This window comes from Phaenicophaeus curvirostris, chromosome 2 (genome assembly GCF_032191515.1).
Source record: "Phaenicophaeus curvirostris isolate KB17595 chromosome 2, BPBGC_Pcur_1.0, whole genome shotgun sequence".
In the NCBI taxonomy this organism is placed as follows: domain Eukaryota; kingdom Metazoa; phylum Chordata; class Aves; order Cuculiformes; family Cuculidae; genus Phaenicophaeus; species Phaenicophaeus curvirostris.
The window spans coordinates 69,551,771-69,566,981 of NC_091393.1; the positions used below are offsets into that span (position 1 = coordinate 69,551,771).

General features: G+C 38.4%; 1 protein-coding gene across 1 annotated transcript in view; it reads left to right on the forward strand.

Annotated features, from left to right (window-relative positions):
* The first annotated feature begins 4,807 nt into the window (after positions 1-4,807).
* The window catches only part of EXO1 (exonuclease 1), a 16,677-nt gene continuing 6,273 nt past the window's right edge, over positions 4,808-15,211 (forward strand). The window contains exons 1-9 of the mRNA XM_069851005.1: positions 4,808-4,983; positions 6,922-7,041; positions 7,949-8,072; positions 8,833-8,970; positions 9,182-9,394; positions 11,163-11,350; positions 12,195-12,291; positions 12,898-13,114; positions 14,041-14,293. Coding sequence (XP_069707106.1) covers positions 4,823-4,983; positions 6,922-7,041; positions 7,949-8,072; positions 8,833-8,970; positions 9,182-9,394; positions 11,163-11,350; positions 12,195-12,291; positions 12,898-13,114; positions 14,041-14,293 — 1,511 coding nt within the window. The 5' untranslated portion in view covers positions 4,808-4,822. The remainder of the gene's footprint in view (positions 4,984-6,921; positions 7,042-7,948; positions 8,073-8,832; positions 8,971-9,181; positions 9,395-11,162; positions 11,351-12,194; positions 12,292-12,897; positions 13,115-14,040; positions 14,294-15,211) is intronic.

Below are 15,211 nucleotides of genomic sequence, written 5' to 3' on the forward strand. Positions count from 1 at the left end.
CCTGGCAGGTATCAGCCTAGATACATTTCTCACTGCAAATCTTGTTTTAAGCAAGCATACCTTTATGTTAACTAATAAGAAAAAGAAGCTTTATTACATATTTCAAACTCAAACCTCATCAGTTGTTGATCATCTTACTCCAGACAACCTACTATTCACTTGTAACTTGAAATCTTTGCAGTGGAACTGCAGTACTGACATCTCAGATGGCTTACATTGTGGCTAATGTGACTGCTATTGGCCCCTATGTGGGAAATGTAACCATGTACTCCGACCAGCCCACTGCTAGAGGGCTATTTTCTTCATTTCCATGTCTGGCTGGGCCTTCTGGACTGGATCTCATGAGGACATATCAGCCAGGTCACACAAGGATAAGCCCATCAGATAGTTCCTACTTGCGCAGGAAACAGAGGAATATTAACAAAAAGGAAAGCTGTTGAAAGTACTCTAAAGTGAAATTATGCTATAGCATTTAGTTATTGCATCTATGCCATATTTATATATTTATGGCAATTATGCTATTACATAAGGTCTGGAGGGACATGCACAAACATGTTGCTCAGGAACGGAAAACTTTATAAACAGAAATAAATAATTTCCTGTTTGTAATTACAAATGTACCAGATATTCAAACTGTGTGAAATTTAAAGTGAAGTACTAATTTGATTCCTCTTCATCTCTATCACCTTTCCTTTTTTCTAAGACAGTATCATAATTTCTCAAACTGTCTTCATAGAGACAGACGTTCCCTGACCAGAATTCAATCACCCGCTTCACAGATCTCCACAAAAGGCAGCTTAATAAAGCAGTTAAACATCATGTAATATCAGTAAATAAAAAAACACCTACTCCAGTGCAGTGGTAATTTTTATTCTAGAGTGCTGGCAAGACTTCTGGTCCAGTGGTCTCATTCCTTGCAGTAAGAAACATGCCTATGTCCTTATATTTGTTCGAGTCTTATCTGAGTATTAGCTCAACAAATGAAGCAGGTATGCAGTTTTTTATGAATGCAGAGAAAATTCACACAATTCACCATTGCATGCATAGTCTCCTGTTCTAATGCTCTCTCTGCTCTTTGCTGAGTTTCTAGATTGCATTTGTTCTCTTTAGCAATACATAAAGATGCATTTCCTGATTTAGGTTCCAGAATGTGTGTTGTCAGTAGGAAGAACTTAAGGCTGGCACTGTAGAGTCCTTTGTCATCATGTTCTGTGGTATGTGCAGACCACGTGTTGGCTATCAAACTAGGCCTTACTCTGTTTAATGTGTCAAATAAACAGAATGAGATAATGGAACAGATGGTTAAAAAGGAACTGAATCCCATGCATGAGACGTCCCAAAACATTAACTAGACCTGTGAAACAAAAAAAATGTTATTTGTGTGCCTTTTTGTGCTTATTAGTTGAACTATCCTTGTAAAAGTCCCTTCTGTGTTACTTCAAATTTCATTATGTCACTTGCATGTTCGGAGCTTTTTAAAATTAAACCAGTTCTCATAGTATGTAAATACAGATTTAAAATTCTAACTTGGATCATCAGTTCTTATATTAACCCCAGGATTCCACTGATATAACTGTCCTTCACCTCCTCCTTTGCAGTCAGTGACCTGCTTCTGCTCTCCACGTCCCCACTCACTGGGTTAGCTGCAGGACTCAGCCCTTTGTCCCATCAAAAGTCTGTGATGCCTTGTGATTCATAGAATCATAGAATCATAGAATAACCAGGTTGGAAGAGACCCACCGGATCACCGAGTCCAACCATTCCTATCAAACACTAAACCATGCCCCTTAGCACCTCGTCCACCCGTGCCTTAAACACCTCCAGGGAAGGTGAATCAACCGCCTCCCTGGGCAGCCTGTTCCAGTGCCCAATGACCCTTTCTGTGAAAAATTTTTTCCTAATGTCCAGCCTAAATCTCCCCTGGCGGAGCTTGAGGCCATTTCCTCTTGTCCTGTCCCCTGTCACTTGGGAGAAGAGGCCAGCACCCTCCTCTCCACAACCTCCTTTCAGGTAGTTGTAGAGAGCAATGAGGTCTCCCCTCAGCCTCCTCTTCTCCAGGCTAAACAACCCCAGCTCTCTCAGCCGCTCCTCATAAGACCTGCTCTCCAGCCCCCTCACCAGCTTTGTTGCTCTTCTCTGGACTCGATTCCAGTATACTTAGTGTTTACAGTTCTCATGTTTATTGTTGTTATCCATGCACTATCTTCAACTGCATGTAATGGATCCTTTGCTGTAATTGTACCGATCTGGGGCAATCAGTGTGAAAAATATTGTCAGAAATGGATTGTTCAGTATGACTGTCTTCTCAGAATTACTCATTTAGAATACGGGTTACAGCAATACTAAAAACAGATGGTTACTATACTGAAGTCCCTTACTCATATCTCTACTTAGACCAGTAATTTTTACTTACTGGTATTCAGCTTCTTTATATATAAATATTGTCAGAAAACAACAACCAGAAACACAGTCTTCTCCCATGGTGGTTTCTCTGCTGGTTTTGTTAGTGTTGTTTTAATTTATAACTACCTGAAAAGCTTTTCTGTATACCAGGGTACAGATGTGACCAGTCACCAAGGAAAAAAAGAAAGAACTGAAAATGAATGCTAAACACTATGACAACACAATCTTTCCGGGATGTTGACCATAATTTTCTCCACTAGTGACTTAGTGGTTATAGAAAATTTGCATTAGGAAGCATTGCCACCACTAAGTTTCAAACATATATGTGTTAGTCCCAACGTAAGGAATCGATGTTTCCCTATTTTTCTGCAGTTTTACTGAGTCACCAGAACTGAATTTGGCACAGGACGTGCTAACTCAGTGCTACAGTGCTGAATCTATTCCACTGTGTTAAATGAGTGCCAATGTTTTTGCAGGTGCTTGAACTCGCTGCGCTTCGCTAGCAGGAGATTTCACGGTTTACCCTTTAATGCCATGTCAGAACACCTTTCCCCTGCAGCTGAACTGCAGACACCCTAGCTTACATCCTTATCTTTCAAGCTGTTTCAAATGAAAGAGAAGGTTCCAGAAAACACCCCACCACCCAACATGGGCGCAATTCCAAAACAACCTGGAGCTCAGAGCCAGCTTGGCTGCCCACTTTACGCCCCAGCCCATGGCGACCCCAAAGAAGAAGCCTGGGCCCTAAGGGCTAGGGCTTCGGCTTTTCCTTCCTTCCTTCCTTCCTTCCTTCCTTCCTTCCTTCCTTCCTTCCTTCCTTCCTTCCTTCCTTCCTTCCTTCCTTCCTTCCTTCCTTCCTTCCTCCCTCCCTTCCTTCCTCCCTCCCTCCCTCCCTTCCTCCCTCCCTCCCTCCCTCCCTTCCTCCCTTCCTTCCCTTCCTCCCCTCCCTCCCCCCTCATTCCTCCCTTCATCCATCCATTCCTCCCTCCCTTCATTCATTCCTCCCTCCCTTCATTCATTCCTTCCTTCATTTCTCCCTCCTTCCCTCCTTCCATTCATTCATTCATTCATTCATTCCTCTTTGTCCTCCCTTTCTTCCTCCCTTCTACTCCTTCATTCCTTCCTCCCTTCTACTCCTTCATTCCTTCCTCCCTTTCTCCCCCCTTCCTTCCTCCCTTTCTCCCCTCATCCATCCATCTATCTATCTATCTATCTATCTATCTATCTATCTATCTATCTATCTATCTATCTATCTATCTATCTATCTATCTATCTATCTATCTATCTATCTATCTATCTATCTATCTATCTATCTATCTATCTATCTATCTCCCCGCTCCCTCTTACCCCCTTCCTGCCTCGGCCGCGCGGTGCATGCTGGGACTTGTAGTCCCTTGCGGCGGGGGCGGGGCCACTGCCCTGAGCGCGCGCTTCTTGAAAGCGCCGAGGGGCCTTCGCGCGCCACGGCCGAGCGGAGCGGAGCGGGTGCCGGCGCGCAGGCCTCCCCTTCTTCTTCTTCCCCCAGAGAGGTGTGGGCGGCGCGGCCGTTGGTGACCGAGGTTCCCTTCAGCCTCCTCTCCCTTCCACTTCTTTCTTTCTCATCCTTCTTCCCTGGCCGCGGCGAGGTAGAGGCGCCATGGGGGCGGGAGGCCGCCTCGAGGCGGGAGAGCTGCCGTAGAGCCGGTGCGGCTCCCGGTGCGGCTCCCGGTGCGGCTCCCGGTGCGGCTCCCGGTGCGGCTCCCGGTGCGGCTCCCGGTGCGGCTCCCGGTGCGGGTAGGCGCGAGCCGCGGGGCCCCTGAGCGAGGGCGGCGGGGGGTTCCGAGCCTACCCGTGCTGCCCGGCCCGGCCCCGCACCCCCGGGGCGGGTTTTCTTTCGAGCGGTGTTTTTCCGGGCACTGTTCATGCTTTGAAAATTATAACGCCTTGTGTTCAGTGTGATCTGTGCTGAAGGCATGTGTCCGCTGCGATCACCTCTGCTTGGAGCCTTTCCCTGTCTCAAAGGCGAGGTCAGCCAGAACCGGTTCCAAATTAGCAGGACATTTCAGTGTTGCTAAATTTCATAGTGACATTAAAATTAGACGATGGAAAGTAATAGAGTACGTATAAGATTTCTGGGAAAATTTATATATGTGCATGTAAGTGGGAAATAAGATCCAAAACCAGCTTTTGTCTCGCTGCACACGATTGATGGGGATTAGCTCCCCCGTGTTGTCCAGGCCGAATATAGCATACTTGCTTTCCGAAACTCCAAAATGAGTTTCACAGTTTTATTTGCCGGACTGTTCAGTCTCAGCAGAGTTTCTCTTGTTTGGCCCAGCACCCTGCCCGCAGCCTGACCCGACATCTCTTTGTGCAATGATCTAGTCTTAGCCTTGTGCTCACACTTACTCGTTTTCCTGACAGCAGCTTAAGCAACATCATGGGTATTCAGGGCCTGCTCCAGTTTATCAAGGAAGCTGCTGAACCTACCCACGTGAAGAAATACAAAGGGCAGACAGTAGCTGTGGACACCTACTGCTGGCTGCACAAAGGCGCTTATGCTTGTGCTGAAAAGCTGGCCCGGGGAGAGCCAACAGATCTGTAAGTCTGTTACATTTCAGTTTCAGTTCTTTTACAAATAAAAGTTTTGTTAGCTTGACGTTTCTTGAACTATAAATTAAGTTAAAGCAGTTTCACTCCTTGCTGTTGCTTCTGAATTCTCAGTCTCAGTAGTACATTTTGGAAATTGAAGTGTTGATAAATAGCTTTCCGACTGTGCAAAACAAATATTAAAGGATATATTTTGGGGGAAAAACCGCTCTAAAATATTTTCTATTAAACTACCAGTTGTAGGGTGAGAGGTTTTTTCGCTGTATGTCTCGTTCTCAAATATAATTTAATCTCTCTGATAAGAATTTGTAGATGCAATCCATACATCTCAAATTTCGTATTTCTTCCAGGAGCCTTATTTATGTGAAGTGATAGATTATAAACACTGCTATGACAAAAGTTGTAATAATACTGAGGAATTCTAATAGATATGCTGTGCTCTGCATTAAGCGTGAGGGTCTTTGCTTAACATGCTACTTTTTCATTAAGAGTAACTTTCCTAATGTAAAGCGGGTTTTTCACTTACATAGTAATTTCTAAGGAAAGAAACAAACAAATTGTTGCTGTATTTCAGGCTCAGCTTTGGAGTTTAGATCAGATTCGCACAAGTTCATTCTCATCTGGAAAACTATTGAACTCTTGTTATAGCCTGAATATATTTTTAAAAGAAGATGAATCTTTATGTAATCAGAAATGAGGCTACACTGATTAGTCTATATCAAATTTAACTTATGAAATCTTGACTGTTTGTTGGGAATCAAGAAAGAGTTGGTAGTTTGCACGTGGGTTCAAATCTTTAACTCCTGCTTCTGTTGATATAAAGAACAGTGGAGATTAATCCAACTCTTGCTACCTGTCTTTGAAGATAATAGAGATACTTCAAAGTCCTGAGATATACTTCAGTTGTGAAAGGAAATTTTTTTTTTATCTGTTTCGTAGCTCTAAATCCAGGTTCTTCACTGCTCGCGTCCATGGATTCTAAGTGCTCCAAAGTCCCTCCCTCCCTTCCTTGCCCCCTGCTGGAAAGGTTGCTTTTGCTTTTTTAAACAGTGTCCATCAAAGAAAAGAATACACGAACTTGACTTTATTGCACTGTTTAATGCACTTAGTTTACCAGCAGCTATTAAATCTCAGTTCTATGAGGCTAATGAAATGATCTCATACAGATCTGTAGAAACTACAAGTAAGGTCTGAGAGGTTTAAGGGAAGGGACAGCTTGGAAGGCAGTGGAGGTTTGCCTTCTGGTCACTGCACCATCTTTAGTACACTGCCCAACTGTACTAACTGTGTTAGTAACTGTATTAGTACAGTTTGGGAAACTTTTGTCTTTTGGAATATTTTCAGTACTGGGCATATGTTTTTAGCATGGAAAGATATGCTTACATGTCTGTCCATAACATATATCCACCATCTGGAGGGAAGAGTGGATAGTTCCACAAAGAGAGGTTGAGTACCCTATCACTGCTCCAACTCTACTGAAGAGCATTTAATCTGACTTTCACTAGGCTTTGAGGAAAGATAATGTACAGTGGGCTTGTTTGTTTCCTGTTTCTCTGGCCATTACAAATGGAGTTGCCAAAACTAATAAGCTCATCCATGTTTTAACTTGTAAAGCTTTTGGCTATGTTGAATCCTAATGCAGCAAAATCAAACTGATTTATACTTAATTTCTTATTTCATTTTGTTTAGGAGTAAGGAACAGTCAATCCAGTTCTGAGTTGGGAGGTGGGGCATTTCTCTTGTCAAAAAAAAGCATTCAAGTGTTCTTAATCTTTTTGTGATTCTAGGGAAATATATGGCCCATTAAGATCCTTGAACAATAGTTAGTCCTAAACTTGTAGTTCTTCTTTCCTATACATAATACAAAATACTTTGATTAGCAATAAAGTTTTTTCTTTCTTTTCTTTTTTTTTGTTCTCATTGATACAGTTATGTAGCTTTCTGTATGAAACTTGTTGATATGCTCCTCTCATTTGGAATTAAACCAATTTTGGTGTTTGATGGATGCACTCTACCTTCTAAGAAGGAAGTGGAAAAGGCCCGACGAGAGTAAGTACTAAAAGTACTGAACTGTATTGATTTGCAAGCAAAGCAGTATGTTAAACCATACGATTTTCAAAGTTGTAACACCTCAGAATGCATCTAGGTAGTAATCTCTGGCAAACTGACCTGCAATGTAGTGTTGTTTGATTTAATTTACAATTAAAAATCATGCAAACCTTCTTAGAGGTTTTATTCCAAAAATAGAAGTGCACTTCATAAATGAAAGCAGATTTATAGAGGAAGGAAGTAAACCTCTGAGCATTAATTCCTGTACTTTTGCCTTAAAGGCTTTTAGTTTACCCACCCTTGTAATGTCTGAGCAAAAATATTTCTTCCCAATATAATTTTATTTTAAAATAACACTACCTTATCTTTCTCTACAAATAATCAGATAAACTTGTTTCAGGTTTGGTCTCAGGTCCCTATATAATGGGACTTCTCACTGAAGCAGTGAGAATTTTTCATTAGTGGTTTTTATTTATAAATTCTCATGAGACATGCTTCCTTCAGTGTGGAGCAAACAGTTTTCAATATTTGAAATGAAGGAAGTGATTCCTTCTGTTCTCTAAACCAATAAGTATCTAATATCAGGTACTCCCAAATTCCATTAAACCTATTTTACTGCAACCTGAGAGTAGGCGCATCTCTTCTTTTATACTGCTGATTTCAGTTCTTGAGTTGTCACTGTTTTCTGCGAAAACATCATGCATTTCAACATGCCTATCTAATCATCCTTGTAAATACGGTGACTTGGTTATTTTTTAAAAAATTACAAAGTAGAAGTGTGGGGAAGTGTTAACCTGGAAAACTATTTTTTTCCTTCCTTTCCTACCTGTCTCAGACCTTTCTACCACTTGTTCTATTGAATGAAAAAGAATCGGAGACTAGTGGATATTTTTGTTTTATCTTTCAGGAAGCGTCAAGCAAATCTTCTGAAGGGGAAACAATTATTGCAGGAAGGAAAATTGTCAGAAGCTAGGGAATGTTTTGGGCGCAGTGTAAATATTACCCATGTTATGGCTCATGAAGTTATTAAAGTAAGTTGTTAATGCTCTTGATACCAAGAGGTTTTTAAAAATCTATGCAGTAGGTAGCATCTCTTACTCTGCTTTTGCATGGCTGCATCACTATCTCTTCTATGTAGTCAAGAACAATATTCCTCCACTTCTTAGCCTCTTATTGTCTTGCATACATTGGGTTATGATAGGCACAGTTAACAAACTTTCACTTCAAGTTTACTATGCCCAGTTGTATTTCAATTGAAACATCATCATTATTTATACACTTCTTACTGCTATGAACTGACTTTGATAACACTAACAGATTTACTGCATAAAAACTAAACAAAATTTTTAATGTTTTACCCTCGGCTAGTTCCTGAGAAAAGACTACAGAAGAAATTTTTTTTTGCTTTAAAACAGCTCTAGTGGTTTTTTGCTGTCCTTCCACTGCAGTCACAGAATCTTTATTATAATAGTATTACATTTATTCTAGTGCTGTTTTTCTTGGTCCAGAATATAACTTGCATGAGTTTGAAGCTCACTTCTGTGGTCAGATGGAAGTGAGCATAGTGTTACAGGCCAATACAGGAAAGGGTTTTTGTAAACTGATTTATATAGGTCTAAGCTGCTTGAAATTTGAGTTTTAATTATGAAGTATTGGGCTGTAATGGGTGAAGTGATTAAAAAGATCACAGTTTCAGTTTTTTGAGGTAGAAGTTATTATGCTTTCAAATGCCTTTAAGGTAATTATTGAAAACTGATGCAAAGTACTTGTAATGTTTTTGTTTATGTACAGGCTGCACGAGCCCGGGCTGTTGACTGCATTGTTGCTCCTTATGAAGCTGATGCTCAGTTGGCTTATCTTAATAAGACTGGCATGGTGCAAGCTATAATTACAGAAGACTCTGATCTTTTAGCTTTTGGATGTAAAAAGGTATGGAAGAAAATACTGATAGCCTTTACTTCTAGCTGATATCTTAGAAACAGATTTTGAAATTATCAAGTGTATTTGATGTATGGTTTTACTCTTCTACAGTAAGTAGTGGAAACAGATAAGAGTAGCATTCAGTCTCTCTTTTTTCTACTAAACGCAGTAGTCTAGGTTATGTGGCTGAAAATTGTTTTCACTTTCTCTTAATTTCCAGGTGTTTCTGAAAATTGACAAGTTTGGAAATGGACTAGAGGTAGATCAAGCTCGACTAGGAAACTGCAAGCAGCTTGGAAATGTATTTACAGAGGAGAAATTCCGCTACATGTGTATTCTTTCTGGTTGTGACTACCTCCCATCAATTCATGGAATAGGGTTAGCTAAAGCCTGCAAGTTACTAAAATTAGCCAACAATCCAGATATTATAAAGGTAAACTTGGATTTGCTTTGTCGTAATTTTGGCATTCTATACCAATATATATGAAATTAACACTGAATTGAAAACACAAAGGGTTCTTGACTTCCTCCATTTTTAGGAGAAATACTAAAAGGAGTATTTTTTAACCTGTTCTTTAGAAAGACACCGAGTTCTGAGCTAAACTTACTCAAGTGTTGACACTGTTAAGTACTTTAATGAAATACACCAAAGTAAATCTAAATAAAGAATTGTTCTAATCCTTCAAGGCCGTATTCTGTTTGAGGAGAGACTTCATTTTTGGTAAGGCTTCGGATTTTCCCCCATTCCCCCCCTTCCTCTTCTGGTTTTGCAGATTCGTTATTAGAACTGCTAACTGAATTCTGTTATGTTTCCATAAGATCACATTTATCAGTGTAGGGAAGGGGCAGGGATCTGGAATCTTATTTGATTCCCTCTTTGCATTTAATTACGTATATATGGATAGAGACACTTCTTCCATGGTTTTTAATATATAAAAGTTTGGTAGGGTGCAAAACAAAAAATAAGGTAGGCTATTTTTTCTTATCCAATGTATGAAATGAAAACAAACAGAATATTGGGAAATACAGAGGCTAAGAGAGTGGGAATAACTTCTGTGTAAATAGTATGGAACATTGGAGGCTTTCAAGAGCTAATAAGAAAAATAGTTTATATGGCTGCCCTGAAGGGAGGTAAGTGTAATCCAGAAAAGTATTGAAATATGCAGTCTAATTATTGCATTATCTTCTTCTTTAGTTACATGTTTGTATGCTTAATGTGTGTTTTCTTCTTCTATACACAAAGAAGTATGATTTTTAGTTTTAAAATGTTTTTTTCATTAAATAAAGCGGGTATCAAAGCAACTGGTTTGGTTGACTTTTGTGGAAGTAAAAAGGGAATTTTGAATTTATTCCATACAAGTTGTGGTTTCCTTTAATGTGTCTCTTTTTGAGCGAAATGTCAGGATTTAATAATTTGAAAAATTTTTCACATAGTAATTTGTCCTGTGATTCATCACTGCTATTTTGCAACAGTTTTGGAAAGTTATGAGTGAGTCCAAAGATAGAAAGTAATCCAACAGTGCCTGTTCAAACTCTTACTTCTTTGAGATGAGTAAACTTGCTTGTATTTAGGATGCCTGGCCAAAACACAGCTGATGTTTTATTTGAAGAGAGAGGAGATAGTCTTGCTGCTAGGAGTGTGCTAAACCTGATCTTTGAAAGAATGTAATCTGCCTTCTGGGAAACTAGAAAATGTAGAGGTCAATGAATTATTAGGAACTTCTTTTAGAATAATGCAGTAACAATATACAGGAGGAGCCACTGGATCAATATGAGGATTATCACTTTTGTGATGAATAATATGGGAGGGGGGAGAGAAATCTGATCAGTTTTGCTTTTTTCTATACTAAAAACACTCAGTCATTGCTTATGTGTTCTGATAATTTGAAAAATGAAATTGCATATGTATTCATTTTCAGAAATATACCTTAAGGAGATGTTCTATATTTCTGGTTTGTATTTTTGTATTTATTAATTGAACAGGAAGTATTTGTAAAGAGTTAAACTGTTATATTGATGTGACTGGGGGAAATAACATATAAACGTTTTTTCCTTTTCCCTATTTAACTTGAATCTGCTTGTTGTAACAGTACGTGGATTCTACATTTAATTATAAGCAAAGATACTTAATAATTGAAATATATGTGATGTTTTGTGTAACCTGCTTAAATGAAACAGTTAAGCAATTTTTTTTTTGACAGGTTATTAAGAAAATGGGGCAGTACTTGAAGATGAATATAACGGTATCGGAAGAATACATAGAGGGTTTTATACGAGCCAATAATACATTTCTTTATCAGTTAGTTTTTGATCCTATCAACAGAAAATTAATTCCTCTGAATGCATATGAAGATGATATTGATCCAGAAACACTAATTTATGCAGGACGGTATCCTTTGTGTTGAAACAACAGAGTGGGGAAACAAGGGCAAGAGAATGTGGTGTCATATATTTTTTATTGCATACATGTACTTACATTTTTCAATGCACGTCCATTGACTAGCTTCTGGCTTTTCTGCAATCTTTGAAAGCGCTTTGGTTTTCTTTCCTCTTTTCTCTTTTGCTTTGATTTTATTAAAAGTGCAAGGGATAATTGAATGACCTATCTTTGACATTCTGTTTCAGGTAGAAGTTATTGTTTTGTTTTGTTTTTTTGTTTTTAGAAAGCAACTCATTAAATATAGGTTATATGTTCACTGTTTGAGCCACTTTACAACTGTCTTTAATTTCTCCTTGTGTTAAGCACATTATAATCTGTGACTTTAATTCTTGCAATCCATTTTCAACTCATTCCCCAATCTAAGCATTTCCTGTTTTACCAAGTATCTTCCTGTAGAACAAGTAGCATTTTGCCACATTTATGCAGTATAGATTTCAGCAGGGAAAATTTAGGAAAATGAAGAGAGGAGACTGTTGAAGTAGTTGCTAGGTTTGTGTGTTCTTCAAGCCAACTAATCTCTGGTATTTCCAGATTATGGAGGAAAAGATGATGAGATTCCTGCTGGTGATTAAAGGTTTTCCTGTTGAATTTTGTACTTTTCCAAGCACTGCATATCTATTACAATTGCTGTTGCATCAGACTGAGTCATGAATAGTAGTATTAATGCTTTTGATTAATCCTCTAGCAGTGCTTTTTAGCACAAATATGGGAAACTGTTAGTCTAAGTTTTATGCTACAGCTCTTGATATTGAATGTAATATTCAGATGTTTTCCTTTACTATGATGGAAACAGGCATTTTGGAGATAATACTGCTTTTCAAATTGCCATTGGCAACATTAATATTGATACAATGGAACAAATTGATGATTATAACCCTGACGCTGCACAGGTAATATCTTTGTTCTGAAGCCATATACTAACATTTTGGTTTGGGTCTGAACATCCATGGAAAAATGTGATTGAATATTATCTGCAACTGACTTGGCAATGAAAGCTATTCTGCTATTACAGAAATTATATGCTCCCATACACATTGTTTCTCATTCTTTGTACAGGTAAAATCTTACTTTTCATGGCGCTTGACTTTAAAGTCTGTTTTACTTACAGGCTTTTTGATAAATCCTTAATACTATTGACAGAAGTAATTGATTCTAAAAAAAAAAAACAAACTCAGATTTGGATCTTTCCATGTATGTAACGGAGGAAAGTATTTTCCCAAATTAGGTTTTCTGAATAGAAATAAAACTTAAGCTTTGAAATTTGTCTGAGATGAGCAGTTAGTCACTTGCACCATATTGGAATGAAGAAGTCATAGCAGCACAGAAGAGAATTTATATGGAAAGCATGAGAAGCGTGGGAACAAAAAAGAAAATATTAGTGTAGTATATGTTACTCTTCTTGTGGTGCAAATGTCAAAGTGTCCTTATTTACTAAATCATAAGTAGAAGGCCAAATCATAAACCTATGTCTTGCTTTTTAAATTTTCTCTTTGTAGCCTGTGCAGCAGAGAAGTTGTGGCTGGAACGACAGACGTGCTAATCACGTAAATAGCATTTGGAGCAGAGACTACAAACTTGACCCCAACACAGACACTGTCACCCATAAAGTGCATTCACTAGATAAACCAACAACCAAAGGCTTGGAGAAGATAATTAGCGTTAAAGGACTGAAACTTTCAGGCAAAGAGCTCTTGGCAAAAAGGCCAAGGAGTGGTATGTTTTTATTAAAATAAGTATGTAGAAGGCTGTGGGGAAAGAAAAGATTCCATCTTGGACTTGATGGCATGAGGTTTTAGAGGCCTAACTTACTGTCTATATTCTGTTTTCGACAAGCTGCAAGACTAATGAGCCATAATATTAAGCCTGTGTAACAGTTAAGGGGGACAGCAGACTTGATTTTAACTTTCTTTAATTTACTATAAAACTTTGGTTTCAATTTCAAGTAGTTATGTTTAATATCATCAGTTGTATTTTTAGATTTTTTTTGTTTTAATTTGTCTTATAATAGCTTGTGAAGAAATTAAAATAGCCTATTTTTCCTGGGGTTGATATTTGGCCAGACAATGTAAAGCATTTTTTCTGTACTCCTCTAACACTGTGCTGCCTGTATCCCCTCCACAGGTATTCTTTCTTCCAGCTTTCTTACTTTCTCTATTAAATCTCTGCTATCTTGTCTTCTACACTTTCTGAGTCGTAAATGCTGAAATAAACTGTGGACTTGTAACAGAAGGGGCACTTCTTTGTTCCCATTGTGATTTATCTGATAATTTTAATATTTTCCTCTGCTTCCTTTGCTTTCGGATTATACTACTAGGGTGCCTTTTTTTGCTGATGTTTTCCTAGTTTATCAAAATTTGAATTGGTTTAGTAGGCTGCCTTTACGTCAAATTTAGTTTTGCTTTCAAAGTGTTTAAAAACCAAAACCAAAAACCCAAACAAACCTCATGTTTCATTCGGCTGTTCGCCTTCATTCCGTCTACCTTTTCATGGAAAGTAGTGTTAAAGACTTTTAAATTGTAATGTCAAGAATGTTCCTACCAGATCTTATTAGTATTTTTAAACCTGTGAGAGTAAATATATGATGTTCAGTTCTCTCATAACTGGTTAATTCTAGAATATGCTTCTACAATTATCTTTAGATTTAGAAGAAGTCTCGGATGGAGATCTATTGAACCAATATTCATTTTCAAAAGCAAAAAAACTCAAGAAGGAGAGTGATTATGACAGTCAAGCACAGAGTGTCTCAGCAATACAAAGCCTTGATTCTTCAGGGAATTCTGTCACTCAAGAAAGCTGTAACTCCCTGCCCAAAGTTAGAAACAAATTTGCTTCCTTTCTACAAAGGAAAAACAAAGAGAAAGATGCTGTTATTGTTCCAGGAACAAGAAGCAGGTATGCTTGCATCGTATGTTTCAATAAGTAGCAAAATAATATTCACTTTCGCAGCTACTGGAATAACCTGAATAGTGAAAATGAGAAGAATGCTTCCTCAGGCTCTTTTATGCAACTGTATTAATATACATGCACTCCTGAGCTGTGGTGGAGAATCCTTTGCACTAGGCAAGCAATGTGTGAGATAGATAATGTCATTTTTTTTATGGTAGGAATCAAGACTGAGACTTTCAATACAGTCAAAAAAGCAAGCAGCTGCTTTGTGTCAAATATGTAAACAGTTAGTGAATTTATTGGCTTATGTCAACAGGGCTTTTTGTTTGTGTCAGTGAAGCCAAACCTGATCATACTGTCTGGCAAATACCTCTTCCTCTCCCATCCCGTTCAGCAGATGCACCTGATTTCTGCACCAGCACTTTGTGAAAGTGACTTTGTGTTTGTCAGGTTTATTGACCTGGCTGTGTTATGGGGTTTTTTGATTGCATTTAACTACAGCTACTTGAATTGGTTCTGCAAAGCATTGTCACAATTATTTCTCTTATTGTGTAACTTTCATCTTAAATAATTTTAATATTTTTGAGCAGTGTAATTTTACAGAAAAGCCTTAATACTGACATTCCTTAGCTTTAATGCACGCCTTCCTGAACTGAAAGTTTTGTTATGCTGCATCAAAAACTCAGAGTTGTCCATGGTAGGTTCTTCTCTAAAGCAATGCTCAATTTCTTAAAAAGCTCTGACTTGTACTTACTTTTAGGAGATGCTGCCGTAGCATTGAAAAGAACTTGGTAAGAGGTGCTGAAGTGTTTCACTACTGTTTTAGCTTAATGATAACTAATGAATATATTCTTAAATTTTGTAGGATTTCTAGATGTTTCCCTTTTTATAGATTAAAAAAAGGGGGGGGAAGCATATGTAAGT